The sequence below is a fragment of the Loxodonta africana genome, chromosome 6 (genome assembly GCF_030014295.1).
Source record: "Loxodonta africana isolate mLoxAfr1 chromosome 6, mLoxAfr1.hap2, whole genome shotgun sequence".
Lineage (NCBI taxonomy): Eukaryota > Metazoa > Chordata > Mammalia > Proboscidea > Elephantidae > Loxodonta > Loxodonta africana.
Window position 1 is genome coordinate 76,003,974 of NC_087347.1, and position 17,819 is coordinate 76,021,792.

General features: G+C 39.3%; 1 protein-coding gene and 1 non-coding gene across 2 annotated transcripts in view; one reads left to right on the plus strand and one right to left on the minus strand.

Moving 5' to 3' along the window:
- Nucleotides 1–582: 582 nt before the first annotated feature.
- On the plus strand, nt 583–689 carry LOC111749511 (U6 spliceosomal RNA). Its single transcript, XR_002784640.1, has one exon. It is a non-coding gene; the product is annotated as a U6 spliceosomal RNA (small nuclear RNA).
- A 2,709-nt stretch (nt 690–3,398) lies between these two features.
- MYO3B (myosin IIIB) overlaps nt 3,399–17,819 on the minus strand; it is a 557,666-nt gene continuing 543,245 nt past the window's right edge. The window contains 4 exon segments of the mRNA XM_010602840.3: nt 3,399–3,656; nt 3,659–3,761; nt 4,585–4,631; nt 5,006–5,112. Of these exon segments, the coding sequence (XP_010601142.3) occupies nt 3,621–3,656; nt 3,659–3,761; nt 4,585–4,631; nt 5,006–5,112 (293 nt within the window). The 3' untranslated portion in view covers nt 3,399–3,620.

Below are 17,819 nucleotides of genomic sequence, written 5' to 3' on the forward strand. Positions count from 1 at the left end.
TATTAGGGCTCATTAACGTTGCCAAGGAGGACCTTTATATAATGTTCAGAGATGCATGCTTAAGCAGTAAAACTATAATCAAGGAAGTGTTCACAATAAAAGCCATGAGAGCATTTACCTTTGGGGAAGTAGGAGGGAGTAACAGTGATGGTAAGGTACACCAGGGGGTGCTTCTAGGTTCTGAAAGTGCTCTGTTCTTGACTGAGTGGCAGTTACAAGAATGTTTACTTTCTGATACTTTATCAAGCTGAATCTTTTGATTTGTGACATTTTCTGTATTTTAAAGAAAGTTTAAAAAGTGGAGGAAGACAAAATGGAAACAGCACCAGCTCAGAGTATTAACACCAGGGGTGTGCAGTGGAGCTTTTTAAGAAAATGTTCTATTCCCAGAACTATTTCTGTTTTCTGCAGGTCAGTTATTCTTAACATTATCTTTTAGGCTGCTGGTTTTTTTCATATCAACTGTCCTTACAGAGATACTACCTAAAGTCAATGGCACAAGAAATAAATTTTTAATTACACCATTTAAAGTTTAAAATGTAATCACCAAAAAGTTTAAATACAATATAATTGTAAGTACTGGCACTCACTTCCACATCACATGTACTGAAATTGGGAAGATACAGACAAGATTAGCAGGGCCCCTGTACAACGATGACATAAAAACTTGTGTTCTATATTAAAAATAGTAAGCACTAGGAGGAGTAAAGGGGGAGAATGGAGATAAATCCAGATCTTACATAGAGGGAAAGAGTAGAAAGCATCTAAGATGATAAAAGGCAGAAGCAAATTATTCAGAGATACCATTAGAAAAAGCAGAATTAGAAACAAACAAAACAAAACAAAAAATTGGTTCTGGGGAGAGGGACTAGGGTAGAGGAGTAGACAAGGCTGCTTTCCATTACGCACCCCCTGGACTATTTGGTTTTAGTTTTGTTTTTGCCATGTGCATAGCATTTTGATAAATCTAATACGACATTTAGGAGTCCAGGTTGCATCATTCTCATCTACTTAAGAATTGCTTTCTTGAGTTTATGGCACTATGGCTCACACAAGAATAATGCCTATAGTCTCTGCTATCTGTGCTGCAGCTGATAGTGAACACTGTTTCTAAAGCACTGTTGGAAGTTACAGCTGTAAAAATTACAAATTATTTCAGAGCTCCTAAGTAAATGATTTTATAATTACTTTTATTTCCTTTTTAACTTTTAATTAGATAAATTTCAGTTAGAAAGAAGGCAAATATATGCTTACATTGTACACAGACAAGGATGAAATTACGAACATTTCTATTCAACAATTTGAAAAGCAAAATATTATCAACAGTAGATAATTTTAGACAATTATAAAAGTGAAATTCCTAATAAGGCTTTTATATTAACAACAGCATGTTAAAATGTCTATTCTGGGCATTATTTTTAACAATAAAATAAAGATCAGCTGTGCTTCTGCTCAACTTGGATGCCTTATAAATATTACCTGTGAGTGTGAAAAAAAAAGTGTAGATGTGGAAAAAATCAAGATGCATTTTGTAAAAGTTTAACTGCTGAATATTTGGCTATATCTATCTTTTTCTTGAAGTATAATTTCTGAGATCTTTAAACGCCTCATTTCATCATATATGTTTATAAAATACTTATTAATACCCTCCCCTTAAAACTGCGTTAACAGTAGTTTTTATATTTCCTCAAGTTTATTTTTCTCAAAATCTGGGTACCCTCATTTATACTACCTGCCAAATATTTTAAAGTAAGAAATATGGTGAGAACATCTATTCTACAGAAAGATCTTATAGTGCTTTTTTTTTTTTTAATATCACTCAGCAGTCTCACATATTGTTTTGTATAAAGCAGTTGCTCAAAAAAAGTTTGTTGTATTAAATCATATTGTGTATTATAATAGATGGTATAACACATTACAATAGGAGTAGGCCAAACTTGAGTGAAAAGTCACAGCTTATCTTTTTAGAAAAATGATTAATCATGTATAACATATAGTTGAAAGTAACTTTCCTATCAGATATGTTTGTGTAACTAAGTGAAGTCTCTCCATTCATTTTGCATTTATTGGGTGTCCACTATGTGCCAGGCACTGTGCTAGGCTCCCAGCACACAAAGACGGACAAGGTAAAGTCTTTCCCCTCCAGCCACTCATAGCCTAGTGGAAGACAGCAGACCAGTGAATGGAAGGTTATAAAACAACATGATATGGACTCTGATAGGTCCAAATTTTCTTTCCCTCTCACTCCTTTCTTCTCACCAAGGGGATGGAGGTGTCTTGGCAAGGTGGAACACAGAGGGAAAGGCTTTATCAGCAGAATAATTAGTGGAGGAGAGGTTTCTCTGTTTTGTGGAAAGAATCTGAAAGATTGAGGCCTATCCACCTAAACACAGGAAATTATTCTGTCCTAAGAGACCTTACATTCAGTAAGGTTGGGTCGCTATGAGTCGGAATCGACTCAACGGCAGCGGGTAAGAGATCTTAAGAAGCCCTGGTGGTGCAGTGGCAAACAGCTCAGGCTGCTAACCAAAAGGTTTGCAGTTTGAATCCACCAGCAGCTCCTTGGAAACCCTATGGGGCAGTTCTACTCTGTCCTATAGGGTCACTATGAGTCGGAATCAACTCGAAGGCATCGGGTTTGGTTTTGGGTTAAGAGACATTAAAGAGCTCTGGTGGTGCAGTGGTTAAAGCACTGGGCTGCTGAGAAGCCAGTGGTTCAAGCCCACCAGCTGCTCTGGGGGAGAAGGATGTGGCAGTTTGCTTCTGTAAAGATTACAGCCTTGGAAGCTGTTCTACTTTGTTCTGTAACATCACTATGAGCTGGAATTGACTCAACAGCAGTAGGGTTGGTTTTTTTGGTTTTAAGAGACCTTAGGAGTCTCTGGGTGGTGCAAAAGTTAACGTGCTAAGTTACTAACTGAAACGTTGGCAGTACAAGTCCACCCAGAGGTACCTCGAAAGAAAGACTTGGTGATCTATTTCTAAAAAATCAACCATTGAAAACCCTGTGAAGCACAGGTCTCCTCTGAGACACATGAGGTCACCACGAGTGGGCACAGACTCAATGGCAACTGGTTTAGGATACTTTGGGGCACTTCTCTAGGATGGGGAACCTGGGAATGGAGGCTTGATCCTGGGAAATGTGAGAAGGTTCGAAAAGACCAGCAAGGGTGTGATGAAGAGGAGAGGAGGAAATGAACTCCTGGATTCCCACTAGGGCAGATTCTGCATGAACGGAAAAATGACTTAGTGGGAAAAATAAAGAAATATTATCAGTGTTCATGACTGGCCTGTGGTGAGCTTGTTTGTTCTCTCTTAGATGTTGGGAGCCTGAATAACAGTTATTACTGAAATAGAGGTGTGCTCAGCGTCCCACAGGGATGCATGTGATGAGAAAAAGAGGAAGAGCCTAGCTCAGGCTGCACTGCAGATGTGAGAGGGCCACAGAGGTATGAGAAAACAGGAATTTTGAGTCATTCAGTAAGGCTTAGGCACAGTGTGTTCAAAGAAGCTGACAGTGAAGGAAGTTGTAACCCCATTTCAGTACTTTCTTATTAAATGACAGTCAATTACCATGATTGTTTTTACCCTGGACAGATTTGGGGGCCACAAAGTACAGCTCAGTGCTGAGCAAAAGATTCTCCTTTTGAGGATGCACGGAAAAAAAGAAAGGGTGGGCTGAGCTATCTTCCACAGGGACAGGATCCACAGGTGACAGAGATTTGTAATATTCATCTTCCCCATCAAGCACTTTGATTTGGCTGCAGAAAAAAGAAAAATAAAAAGCGTTTCAATAGAAAAACAAAACAGATGTCAGAGTTATCACTGGAGTGACTAAAGCTACTTGAGTGGTTGGAACAGGATCGGGTCCATAACTGAAGAGGAAGGATGGCTTAAGGTAGCTCAGGATCTCCTAATACAGAGGAATTGGGGTCTGATCCACAAAGCCTTTCACCTCTGGGTCACACGCTGATAATAGGCCCAACTGAGTGGTTCTGGAAGTTATGATCACATTGTAACTTGATTTGTGTAATGCAAATTGTCTCTCTGTCCGGTTTCCCTTAGATGAGAAAGTAACCCTCATGACCTCCCCCTGTTCTCAAACGAGTACCAATTATCTACTTCATTCCCATCCTAAATTAAGATGCCAAGAATCAAATGAGCCACAAACTCCTTACTATCCTCTGTCTAATCGCAGGGTAAGTTTTTCTTTGTGTATGTTTAAGGCCCAGGAGAGTATAATGTGGAGGAAGTGGCCTATTTGCAATTTGTGGGGTCTTATTTGTGGAAGGAGAGTTTTATACAACCCAAGACCTGTCTCCAAATATGAGGAAAATCCTTTCTTTGCACTAATTCTGAGAAGTAACATTTGCTCTTAGGTGACCATTTCAGCCTTTTTGGACAGAATAGATTCAAATTCTGTATACTAGCTACTGTGAAAAGTAGTTTCTCATGTCAATAATGGTAGCAATATCCTGACTGCATATTTTTAGAAGCCTTTCTGGAAAGTTTTGCATTTTCTGTAATATCACAAAGGACCCCTTCTGTTTACAGTTGCTTAGAACTAAGAAGACAGATATTTACCCAAGTTTTCTTGGCTTCCTCTTGCTCCCTTGATATTCTAGAGTTCCCTGTGGAGAGGGCCAAGAACACACAGTTAAAGCAAAGCAGCAAGTCGTTAATTTTTAATTCAAAGTGATTTTGTGTTGAATGCAAGCAGATGCTGATAATATCAGAAGTCACAGCATAATTTTTTTGATCAAAGGGCTCAAGTGAGCCTGATGAAGCATGCATCTTGCTCGTCTTTGATAAACCACATCAATTATTCACCATGAAGGCAGACATCCTGACATGAAAGCAACAGATAAAGAGCCTAAGCACATGTTTGAGACGAGAGCATAAGAGAGTGGGGGTGGGGCTGGAGGGGCTGGAACAGGTATTAATAACAGAATTATTAACTGGAAACAAAGCCAGTGAAACAGCTTTATGGCCACTTTGAACTCACATTTAACTGGTTATAGTACATGGTGTCCTCAGGGCTACTCAACATTTTGGGCTGCTGACATCGCTGGCGAGGTGTTCGCTGCTTCTGTGTAAGACCATTTTCTGAACCTGCAATAAGAAAGCAAAACTTTATTGTAAACCATCCGAAGTGTTGGGAAAACCAAGGAAAAAACTGACCAATATCCCTGTCTGCATTTTTACATAAATGCATAGTAGAAACTGTGTCCCATTTTAATGGGTATTTGTTAGAAGCTTTGCACTGAGCTGATAATACTAGAGATGTCATCCTACACACGCACACACACACACACATATACATGCGAGAATTTCTAAGTGTAAACAAAGGCCCCTGTCTGTAATTTTACCTTCATCTTTCTTATCTTAATCAGCAGTCAAGAGTGACAGAAAGCAAATTGGTTTGTCCACACTGGTAAAGTAGAGGTTGGAGGTCAGCCTTTGTAGAGAGTGCCCTCTTACCCAGATAACTCAGTTAGGACAATGAAGGCAATCTGGGATCTTTCGCAACACATCCTACAGTGAGAGTTCAAAGACATCTGGAGCACACACACTCTTGGATAGATGGGAAGCAAACCTTTTGGTGGGGTAAATTTTGGGGGGAAAATGCTTTGCACTAGCATTTACTGAAATGCTTTGAACAATACCATTGATCCATGCAATCTCTGGAGACGGCAGTAAGAAGAAGGGGAGAGGATGATTGCTCTCTGTGTTAATCCTGATTTCAGAACCCTAGACCAGAAGTGCATTGGAGATTAAGAAACCACGTGTTGGATGAAGTCATGATTCATTTCTATTCCAAGCAGATGATTTTCCTGGAATCTGCTGTCCTTTGGCACTATACCTGAATCAGGATTCAGCGCTAATAACTTCTTGCCAACACACACATACACACACACACAAAACTGCCATACAGTACTGTTCATGAGGAGAGGTATTACTTTCCTGGATTGAGAAACTAATCACAAGCTATTATTAAGCTAATATAATAAATAATTATTAACTAATCATAAACTAATGATTAGTATTATAAAATAATTATTAATAAAAAAGACCTGGTGATTTGTGATTGGAATCATATTTTAACTTCAGTAGGGATTCCTACTATTCAAAGAAATTTTGGGGCATTTTCTAAGTGAAGAATGACTCAATAAGGACCATTATGGATAACAAACGATCAGTTTCTGTAAGTATGAAGTTCTGCATTTTGATTGTTTTTGAAGTTAGACATACCTATGTTTGGTTAAGACTATTAGAACCATACAAGACTTTAGAAACTGTTCATTCTAAATGTCTGTTTTTCAGAGGAAGAAACTGAGGCCCATAAATGTTGAATGGCTCATCCCAGAGCAAGTGGCAGATAGGGGGTCTCTTACCTCCTGTTTTTTTTTTTTTTTTAAACTACAGCATAGTGGCTTTCTTAATAAGGGACATCTTCTTAAAGTCAAAGGGGCAAGTAAAAGTAAGCTCAATGAAAAAATATTAACCAGCATAACAAAATGATGTTGCTTACAGAGGGTTCCAACAGCCTGATAGACCAACATTCCTGTCTTACGTCCTCAGGAACACTTGGGGTGAACACTGATGTAGCCACTCAGGCTGGCATCGTACTCAGAGTACTGGGAATGCAGAACCAGAATAGGTTCTTTCTGATAACTTTCTGATACAACACACCTACCCTGTTTGCTTTGTGAAGTCCATATTCTGTAATATGGCAGAACACGGGGGTATGAGGCCATTTTGTGTTATATCCTTTCTGATTGATAGATTAATGAACAGAAGTCCTCAGAAGTAAGGTTGCTGGTATGAGAGTAGGCTGCAGGTCTGACAACTGCTCGGAATTCCATCCTCGACAACTCAAAAGGCTAATGTTAAACAGCCCTTATGTTCAGTTGGTGGGGTCCTGATTTTATAATGTGTTTATACTCGATCAGAGTCCTTTATTTATATTGTTTCAATTGGTAATGCTTAATATAGCCAGAAACCGAAACCAAATTCCTGTAAAGTGGATTCCGACTCATAGTGACCCTATCTATAGGACAGAGTAGTAGTGTCCATAGGGTTTTCAAGGAGTAGCTAATGGATTCGAACTACCGACCTTTGGGTTAGCAGCCAAACTCTTAACCACTGTGCCACTTGATCAGAGGCCTTTGTTTATATTGTCTCAATTGGGAATGCTTAATATAAGATGTAGTTTTCAACTTTTGCTCTAGACGAACTTGCTCTTCTTTTCCTGATTCTTAGAGGGAATTAAGTTATCAGAATTTTCTCAATTGAAATATTTCACCTGTAAATTTTTTTAAACTGTTGGTGTCTGATCATACGGTATCTATACTATATTAAAATCTAGTATAAGCAGATGTTTAACTTAGCATCGAATTTTATTTTGCATTATTCTAAGTTTAATATCTCCATGTTTCACGACGATCTGAAAAGAGTACTGGGCCTCCCGGGTATATATTGCCACTGGAACAAATCTGCATTTCAGTGACAAATGATCAATCAGAAGCAGTCAGATGAATGGGAAGTGAGTCATTATTTTAAAAAATGCTGTGGAGCAATTGACAGCAATATGTAGAAAATACAACTTAAATCCAGACTTCATGATATTTATCCTATACACAAGGTACTTTGCTGGGTGTTGTGAGGAAGACAAAAAGAAATAAAGTCCTTACCTTCGATCTAGTAGAGGACACTGAGTCTTGAGAGGTTAAGTAACCTTAAGGCCATAGGTTAGTGCTGTTGGGTTCCAATTAGTTTTTTTTTATAAGTCGTTTTCTTTTCTCAACATACCTCTTGATTCTCACAGGCCACAATAAATTCCAGATGAGTTGTATAGTTAAGCATTTTAAACATTCCCATAAAAACCCCAGAAGCAAATGAAATAGACTATCTTAACCGTAGAAGAAGATATTAGCAACAATGATGGGTTCAATTATATAAAAGTGAAAATATTCTATATGATGGACAGTAACAAAACTAAGATGAAGGGAAGGGCAACAGAGTGATAAAAATAAGAAAACACAAGTCTACTATTCATAATGTAGGAAGGCTGAGATAAGACAGGGACTTGAATAAATATTCGTACATGTTGAAATAGAGTTAAGGAATAAGATATTGAAAAATGTTCAGCAACCCTGAGAAATAAGGAGTTTCAATTAAAACTGATGGCTGCTTTTCTGTTAGCACAAATCAAAAGAGCAAAAGATAGTGTGGGGGAGGGGAGGAAAACGGGTGAACCCACAGGCTCTACCTCTCCTCAAGTGCAACCTGATAATAAGTAACAGGGCAACTTGTTCCAAGAAGCTTGTCCCAAGGAAGTAAACCAAAAGACAGACAAAAAAAAGACAATTGTATGAAGACAGGTATGATAAAAGTTTTTGTAATAGAGAAAAACTAGAAGCATGATACATATTTAATAATCAGGCAGAAGTTAACCCTGAGATATAAATATGATGTAATACCATGAAGGCACCAACAAGGAAAAATATGGGAATGGTGTTGCTAGGGGAAAATTCAAAATTAGGTGAAAAAAGCAAACTACAAAATAACACATAGCACATTAGTTAAATTCATATATGTATGCACACTGACAAATCTATGGTGATTTTTCCCCTTGAGGTACATAGGACCAAATTATTTTTTTTCTCAACAGATGATGAAACTATAGCTTACCCAAAACCCAAACCAAACCCACTGCTGTCGAGTCGACTCCGACTCATAGCGACCTTATAGGACAGAGTAGAACTGCCCCACAGAGTTTCCAAGGAGCGCCTGGCAGATTTGAACTGCCGACCTCTTGGTTAGCAGCTGTAGCACTTAACCACTACACCACCAGCGTTTTTAAATCTGTTAAGTAGAAGCTTGGAACTCCTATCTTTTGGCTTTTGAGTTTACTCATAAGATAGAAAACAGTATGGCTATCTGGCAGTTACATAGTTCATTTGACTAATTTACCTAGACAATCTGGGCAATTCAAGTTTGAAGATTTACATTAGACTATGTATTCACTTTGAAGACAATGTGCTCATATTTTGAAAGTGACCTATTTCCATCTCACATAAATGTCTGGAAGTAAATCCAAACTCTACAGTTCGTAACTCATTGGCAGCTACCTCTACTGTGCTGTTTAAAGGCTTCCAAGGAGTGGCTGGTGGATTCGAACTGTCAACCTTTTGGTTGCCACCAGGGCTCCATGTCATGAATACTAGTTTGCATTTAGCATAGGTCTCTTTCCTTTTCAAAAATCCCTGCACCATTTGATTTTGTGTTTGAGATCTTTAACACATCCTTCTCTTCCGAGTTGTCACAGAATTTTATAATAAACCGGAGCTAAGTTTGTCAAAACAGGAAGAAATCTGGATAGAAATGCATACTGTTTACTCTTTAATCACAGATCATCACACTGTGTGGCTATACAATCATCCAAACCCGGGTGAAAGACAAATAGCTACATTCAGTTCATGGTTGCATTACATAACTTCAAACAATTGGTTTGGAAATTTAATGTTTTATTCTCTTTATTGAACAAGCAGGTGTACCCAAGCTAGGGTTACCAGATAAAATACAAAACACTCAGTTAAATCTGAATTTCAGAAAAACAACCAATATTTTGTTAGTATAAGTATGTCCCATGCAATGTTCAGGACATACACTAAAAACAGATCAGTTGTTTATCTAAAATTCAAATCTAGTGGGTGTCCTTCATTTTCATTTGCTAAATCTGGCAACCCCAATCCAAGCACAATTTTAAGTCACAAATGAATGAGGCTTTTTGTTCTCTCCAGGGGTTCAGAGATGAAGAAGGAAACGACTTCCTCTATCCCACTTGACACTCTGAGTTACAGCAATTTTGGCCATGAATGCTCTCTTCCTCTCTACTGTCCCCTAACCCTTAATATGTCCATCTTCATCACTCACTACAGATGTGCCAGTTCTAGAGAATTTGCTAGCGGGATGGCAGTGAAGAAAGGACAACCATAAGGAAGAGCAGGTTGGGGCATGCAGCCCAAATATTACCGAGTCTGGAGGGGCAGTACGGACTCTAGGCCCCTAAGGGATGGACCGGCAGTAAGCAGGTTCCTGGATGGAAAGGGAGAGGGCACACCAAGAGAGCCATAATCTTAGGATTCCCGAATCCCTTGCACCCTCCTTGTGCACCCTCAACAGGCACAGCTACTTTCTGAACAGGATGACTGCTGATCTGATTGCTATTTTGTGGATGAGGCATTCCCAGGGTCACCTGCCAAGTAAAACATCCCCTTGAAGCAAACACAATGTTCAGTGTTTTACATTTACAGATGGCGAATCTCACATGGGGTTACGAGATATACCCCTGGGGCATTTAAATAGGATTAGAGCTATGCAATTAATTTAGAGAGCTCTGTCATCTCGCACATAAAGGGAGGTGAATCATCTCTCTGACCAAGGTTCTCAGGGCATTTAAAGGTGACAGCAAGTAACGCAGCTGTCAGCTGGACGGTCTTTCTCCTCAGTGATGGCTGACCATGTTGCATGGTACTCTAGTGGATACTGACATGAAATGTCTTCCAAAGAGTTGGCTCTGTGCCTCTTTACCTCAATATTTCATTTTTATGTAGCAAATCTTGTTTTGCAAAGTATCTTTTTTCTTCACTTCGTCTCATTTTGGGAAGGAAAAGTAACCCCAAAGAGAGAACAGAGGCATAGAGAAACTAAGAGATCATACTGCAAATTATAGAGGCAAAGGCCAATTGAGAACTTAGGTTTTCCTTTGCCCAACTGAGGGTTTTTGTTTTTTTTAACACTACACCAGTTGTCCAGCTTTTTAAAAATACCAATGCCCAGATCACTGGTATTTAAAAAAAAAACAACTTGGTGGTTCTAATGTGCAGCCAGGTCAAGAACCACTGTACTAGACCATATTAAACTTTCTCAGTTTAAGAACCATGTTGGCAATAAGTCTGCAATAATCTGCACTACCTTAACAGTGCAGTATATAGAACAATCATCCTAACGTGTTATGAAGTACTTGCTCCTGATATGCCCTGGGGTGTGGGCTATTTCAGAAATACTCAGAGCCTTGACATGGAATAGGAGGGAAAAAATTATGCCCTGGTTAGACAAAATTCAGCTAGAATGTGAAAAATGAGTAGTTCGGATTTCCAAAAGTAAGTTATGAAATGGCGTTGGGGTGGGGGTGGGGGAAGGTGAGTTGTGGATAATTAACTATGGGGTTCAGCTCCTTGCTTCTATATCAGAGGAGACTGAGGCCCAGGGAGCTTGCCCCCTCGCCCCCCACCAGTCTCCCTTCAAAGCTGGAGCTAGAAGTCAAGTCTCTTGACTCACAAGCCCAAGGCCTATGCCATGGCCACGATTATAGGCTTGTTCTTTTACCGAGACATTCTCATTAGTTTTTACCTCACCACATCTAACTTCAGGAGGGACTAAAGAATTCACTGGACTATTGTAAAACACATACACACACCCAGAGAGGGAGATTGAGAGATTTTCTCCTGGGGTGCATGTAATTCAGGTCTTGCTTTCTAAGATGAAAGAAAAGCTACAAATTTTCCCAGTTGCCATGTTATGTCATAAACAATCTTCTTCAAAATTGCAAAATTGCTACAAAGAAAACATTCCTGAGTTAAATCAGTGCCTGTGGAAGACGGTGGGGTTATAAACCGTCTGTGTAGAGTTTTCTACAAATTAGATAGGGAGGCTGTGCTAACTTCCCCTGAATCATCTCATAGCTTAGGGCCCGGCACACATTCAACAAATAATGAATGAATGAATAGTGATTATTCATCATTCCTCTGTTCCACCTACATGGCCCACTGTTTGGTTCCCAGACTGTCAACCAGGATGTTGTTCCAATACTGGGGGACAGATCTAGGAAACCCTGTAGTCTATGAAGGAGGGAGATGATGTCAACCTCTTAAAAAATGCTCCTTGAGTACTTGTTTTATTACAAAATGTCCTTTCAATATTGTCTCCAGGACTACATAGTCACTTTTCTTTTTTTTACCAAAAAAAAAAACTTCACTTATTCATCATCCATGATATTAACTATATTTTGAATAATATCTTTCTTTACAGCTACACTTCTTAAAATAAATAAATGTGAAGTTCAAGTAAGTTATGCAGGCAAAGTACGTCGTTGTTTTCCACTCCTCACTGCATTTTCACAATTCCTCATCTCATTTGTCCTTCCAGAGATCATCTAAATGGCATTATGTATTTATTTATTGTGCTTTAGGCAAAAGTTTACAGCTCTAGTTTCTCACACAAAAATTTATACACACATAGTTATGTAACCCTAGTTGCTATCCTTATAACGTGACAGCACACTCCCCCTTTCCACCCCAGACTTCCTATGTCCATTCAAGGAGCTCCTGTCCCTTTCTGCCTTCTTATCCCCCCTCAGGACAGGAGTTGCCCATGTAAGTCTCCTGTATCTACTTGAACTAAGAAGCACACTCTTCATGAGTATCATTTTTTGTCTTATAATCCAGTCTAATCTTTGTCTGAAGAGTTGGCTTCGCGAATGGTTTCAGTTCTGGGTTAACAAGAGAGTCTGGGGGCCATGTCTTCTGGGGTTCCTCAAGTCTTAGTGAGACCATTAAGTCTGGTCTTTTCATGTGAATTTGAGTTCTGCACCCCACTTTTCTCTAAACGGCATTTTTTTTTTTTTTGCTTTAAGTGAAAGTTTACAGTTCAAGTCAGTTTCTCATACAAAACCTTATACATACATTGTTATGTGACCTTAGTTGTTCTCCCTACAATGTGACAGCACACTCCCCTCCACCTTGTATTTCCCATGCCCATTCAACCAGCTCCTATCCCCCTCTGCCTTCTCATCCAGTAAGTGGCATTATTTTTTCTACCAAAGCAATGCTTTGAGGAACATACTCATAGCTTGATCTTTGATAAATCTACTTTTTTTTTTTAAGGACAAATGCTTAGAAATGAAATTCTTGACCAAAGGATATGCATATTAAAATAACTTACGATTTATATTTCCAACTGCCATCCAGAAAGTGTGTACAAAATATTCTTCTACCAGCTATACCTGAGATTACCAATTTCCCCAGACCATCACCAGCCTGAGATAGGATCATTAAGAAAAAGTCTGGCAATTCAACAGATGAGAAAAATAAAAAAAAAAAAAAAGAAAAAGGTATCTCATTTGTACTTTGGCTTGCCTTTCACTGATTACTTGAGAAGGTGAATTTTTTTTTCTCTTCCATGTTTATCAGCCATTTGTGCTTCAGCATTCTTCTGTGTGGGACTCAGCAGCAGAGTTCAAAGGGCCTGACTGCACCTGATGATGGATGGATCAGGTTGTTTCCTGTCCAGTGTGACGGGCTGGTAGATGAGAAGCCCCATTGGCGAACGGGTGTGGAAATGCCTATTCTTAAAATTAGTATATTGTACAGAAGTGTTTCTCAAACTTCAGTCATTCAGCTACTACTTCAGTTTTTTTTGCTGTAATCAACACACCTGTACTACTCCTTATTTAATATCTTTCTTTAATCAACAATTTTTTTTTAACTTAAACACATTCTTTTAAAAATGAGACTTTATTCACTACTGTAAATGGAAAACTGCTGTCATTTACCATTTGCTGTTGTTAGGTGCCATTGAGTTGATTTCAACTCACAGTGACCCCATATGACAGTATAGATCTGTCCCATAGGGTTTTCTAGGCTGTAATCTTTATGAAAGAAGATTGTCAGGTCTTTCTCCTGCTCTGTGGGTTTGAATGACCAACCTTTTGGTTAGCAGTCAAGCACTTAAACGTTATGCCACCAGAGCTCCCTCTCATTTGCCCAGGGATGAGTTACCCAATAAGCAAGGTACACAGGGCTTACTTGTACTTATTTACTAATCTGTAGTGCACAATTTCACCAGTTTTTCACCACAGCAGAGATGTGGTGAAACCCATGTGAAGTTGTCCACTACAGATTAGTAAGTGAACACAATTAAGCCTGTACTTTGCTGTCATGGGTTGAATTACGTCCCCCCAAAAATGTGTGTATTAACTTGGTTAGGCCATGATCCCCAGTATTCTGTGGCTGTCCTCCATTTTGTGATTTACGTTAAAGAGGATTAGGGTGGGATAGTAACATCCTTACCAGGTCACATCCCTGATTCAACGTAAAAGGAGTTTCCCTGGGGTGTGGCCTGCATTACCTTTTATCTCTCAAGAGATAAAAGGAAAGGGAAGCTAGCAGAAAGTGGGGATGTCATACCACCAAGAAAGTAGCACTGGGAACAGACTGTATCCTTTGGACCCAGGGTTCCTGTGCAAAGAAGCTCCTAGTCCAGGGGAAGATTGACGAGAAGGCTGACAGAGAAAGAAAGCCTTCCCCTGGAGCTGACACCCTGAATTTGTACTTGCAGCCTACTAGACAGTGAGAGAATAAATTTCTCTTTGTTAAAGCCATCCACTTGTGGTATTTCTGTTATAGCAGCACTAGATGACTAAGACACTTGCTTACTGGTTAATCTGCCCTTGTAATTTGCCATAGATAGAAGTAAACCATAAATACAATAAAAACAAAACAATGTTATCCACCTGAGCTTGATAGTGTTGTCCACAGAAGGTTTTTGCACTTCTTAAAGTTTTGTTAACAAGAGAGGTAAGTAAATGTGAATTTAGGATATACTAGCACCACAAAGACTTTCTCCTTAAAGTAATCTGATAATTTAAACTGAGAATTGAGAATGGAGTAATTTTCTCATGACATGATTCAGTGTCATTTATTGTCACGTTCACATCTAAAATCAACTTGCAGACCATCGGCTCATGTTGTACGCTTTGAGAAATATGAGTGTTATGAAAAAAACGCAAGCACTGGAGCCAACAAAACCTGAATATGAATCTCACTTTTAGCACTTATAAGGGTCTTTCCTTGTAAGGTTGTTATGAGGATGGCAGATGTGTATGAAAAGAGAAAACATGACTCCTGACCATAGTAGGTGCTCCTAAGGTGGTACTGCAATTCTTGTTATATAGCAGCGATTCTTTACCCTGGCGGTACACAGAATCACCTGAAGGGTTTTTAAAAAATAGGGATGCCGGGTCCCACCCCTGGAGATCCTAATTCAGTTGGTCAGCAGTCAGTCCGTGGTTAAAAACAGGGGTTTAAACCTGGACGAACTGGGCTTCCAACCAGTTCTGGTTCAAACCCCTGCTAAGAATTTGCATTTCTAACAAGTTCCCCAATGATGACTAATGCTGCTGGTTAGGGACCAGTTCTGAGAACCACCAGCATAGCAGGTTGTAGGGAGAATGGAACTCTCATGCACTGCTGGTGGAAATATAAAATGGTACAACCACTACGGAAAATGGTATGGCACTTCCTTAAAAAGCTAGAAAGAGGAATACCATATTGTTATCGATTGAATTGTGTCCCCCAAAAATGTGTGTCAACTTGGCTGGGCCATGATTCTCAGTGTTTTGGCAGTCATATAATGTTGTGATCACTTTTCTGTTGACATTTGATATGTGATCAACCCTATGACGGGATCTGCTGTGAGTAGCCAATCAGTTGAAAGGGAGTTTCCTTGGGCATGTGGCCTGCATCTGAATATAAGCAGACATTCTGGCAAGGCTCGGGGGTCTTTTCTGTTCCAGATCCTGCAGCTGGCACCTGTTCATCTGATCTCTGTTTCTTGGGACTTGAGCTAGCAGCTTACCTGAGGTCTTGGGATTTGTTGATCTTCACAGACTGTGAGCAAGAGCCCTATTGATCTGCTGATCTTGAGTTTGCCAAACCCTATGGTTATATGAGTCTGGAGAAGCCTCTATCCTGATCCATGCAGTTGGGATGTTCCAGGCTACAACCACATAAGCCATTTCCTTGATAAATATCTCTCTCATTTTACTAGTTTTGCTTCTCTAGAGAGCCCCGCCCAAGACAGCCATGACTCCCAGTATTGTGTGACTGTCCACCATTTTGTCATCTGATGTGATTTTCCTATGTGTTTTCAATCCTTCCTCTATGATGTTAATAAGGTGAGATTAAAGGCAATTATGTTAATGAGGCAGGACTCAATCTACAAGATTAAGTTGTGTCTTAAATCAATCTCTTTTGAGATATAAAAGAGAGAAGCAAGCAGTGAAACAGGGGGATCACATTACCACCAAGCAAGAAGAGCCAAAAGGGTATATCCTTTGGACCTGGGGTCCATGCACTGAGAATCTCCTTGAACAGGGGAAGATTGATGACAAGGAACTTTCCCCAGAGCTGACAGAGATAGAAAGACTCCTCCTGGAGCTGGCATCCTGAATTTGTACTTCTAGCCCTCCTAGTCTGTGAGAGAATAAATTTCCCTTGATTAAAGCCATCCACTTGTGGTATTTCTGTTATAGGAGCACTAGATAACTAAGACATATGATCCAGCAATCTTGCTCCTAGGTATATACCTTAAACAAACCAGAGCTGTGACATGAATAGACATATGCACACCTATGTTCATTGTAGCATTATTCACAATAGCAAAAAGGTAGAAACAATCTAAGTGCCCATTAACAGAAGAATGGATTAGCAAACTGTGGTACATACACACAATGGAATACTTTGCAATGATAAAGACTAAGGATGAATCCTTGAAACATGTCACAACATGGATGAATTTGGGGGACATTATGCTGAGTGAAATAAGTCAACTGTAAAAGGACAAATACTGTATGATCCCACTATTATAAAGTAACATCACAGAAAAAAGAAAGAAAGGAAAAAGCATTCTTAGATGGTTACCAGGGATGGGAAGGGGAGGGAGGGAAAATTACCAAACAGAAGACACATATTAAATTGGTGAAGGGAAAGGGAAAAGACAGTATGGGAGAAGTCAGCACACATGACCAAGGCAAGAGAAGACACAGAGAGGAACACAAGAATAAAGGGCAACTATGGTAACCACCATAGCATAGACAATCCTATAATAATAGTATTAACAGACAATAATTTATGCTTTTTTTATGGTAACCACCATAGCATAGACAATCCTACAATAATAGTATTAACAGACAATAATTTACGCATGAATACATAGGTAGGTAGGTATGCCAAGAGGTGTGGGAGGGTATAAGGGAGCACAGCCACTGGCAGATATAGGTTTGGTGGTGGATATTTCTACATACATGACTGTAAGTGCTCCTCATATATTAATATAGACAATAGAGCACACAAGAGGCACAGTCAGGGAAACTTCTTAGATATAACCAAATACCTCAAGGGATGAAGTTCCTAGGCTTGAAGGCAAAGGACCATAGACTTGGGGGACATCTATGTCAATTGGCACAACATAGTTCATAAAGACAATGTTCTGCATCCTACTTTGGGGAGTACTGCCTGGGGTCTTAAAAGCATTCAAGTGGCTCTTATTCAACATTGTGCTGGAAGTATTAGCCAGAGCAATTAGGCTAGATAAAGAAATAAAGGGCATCCAGATTGGCAAGGAAGAAGTAAAAGTATCTCTATTTGCAGATGATATGATCTTATACACAGAAAACCAAAGGAATCCTCCAGAAAACTACTGAAACTAATACAAGAGTTCAGCAGAGTACTGGGATATAAGATAAACATACAAAAATCAGCTGGATTCCTCTACACCAACAAAAACAACATCGAAGAGGAAATCACCAAATCAATGCCATTTACATTAGCCCCCAAGAAGATAAAATACTTAGGAATAAATCTTACCAGAGATATAAAAGACTTATACAAAGAAAACTACAGTACACTTCTGCAAGAAACCAAGAGACTTATATAAGTGGAAGAACATACCTTGCTCACGGATAGGAAGACTTA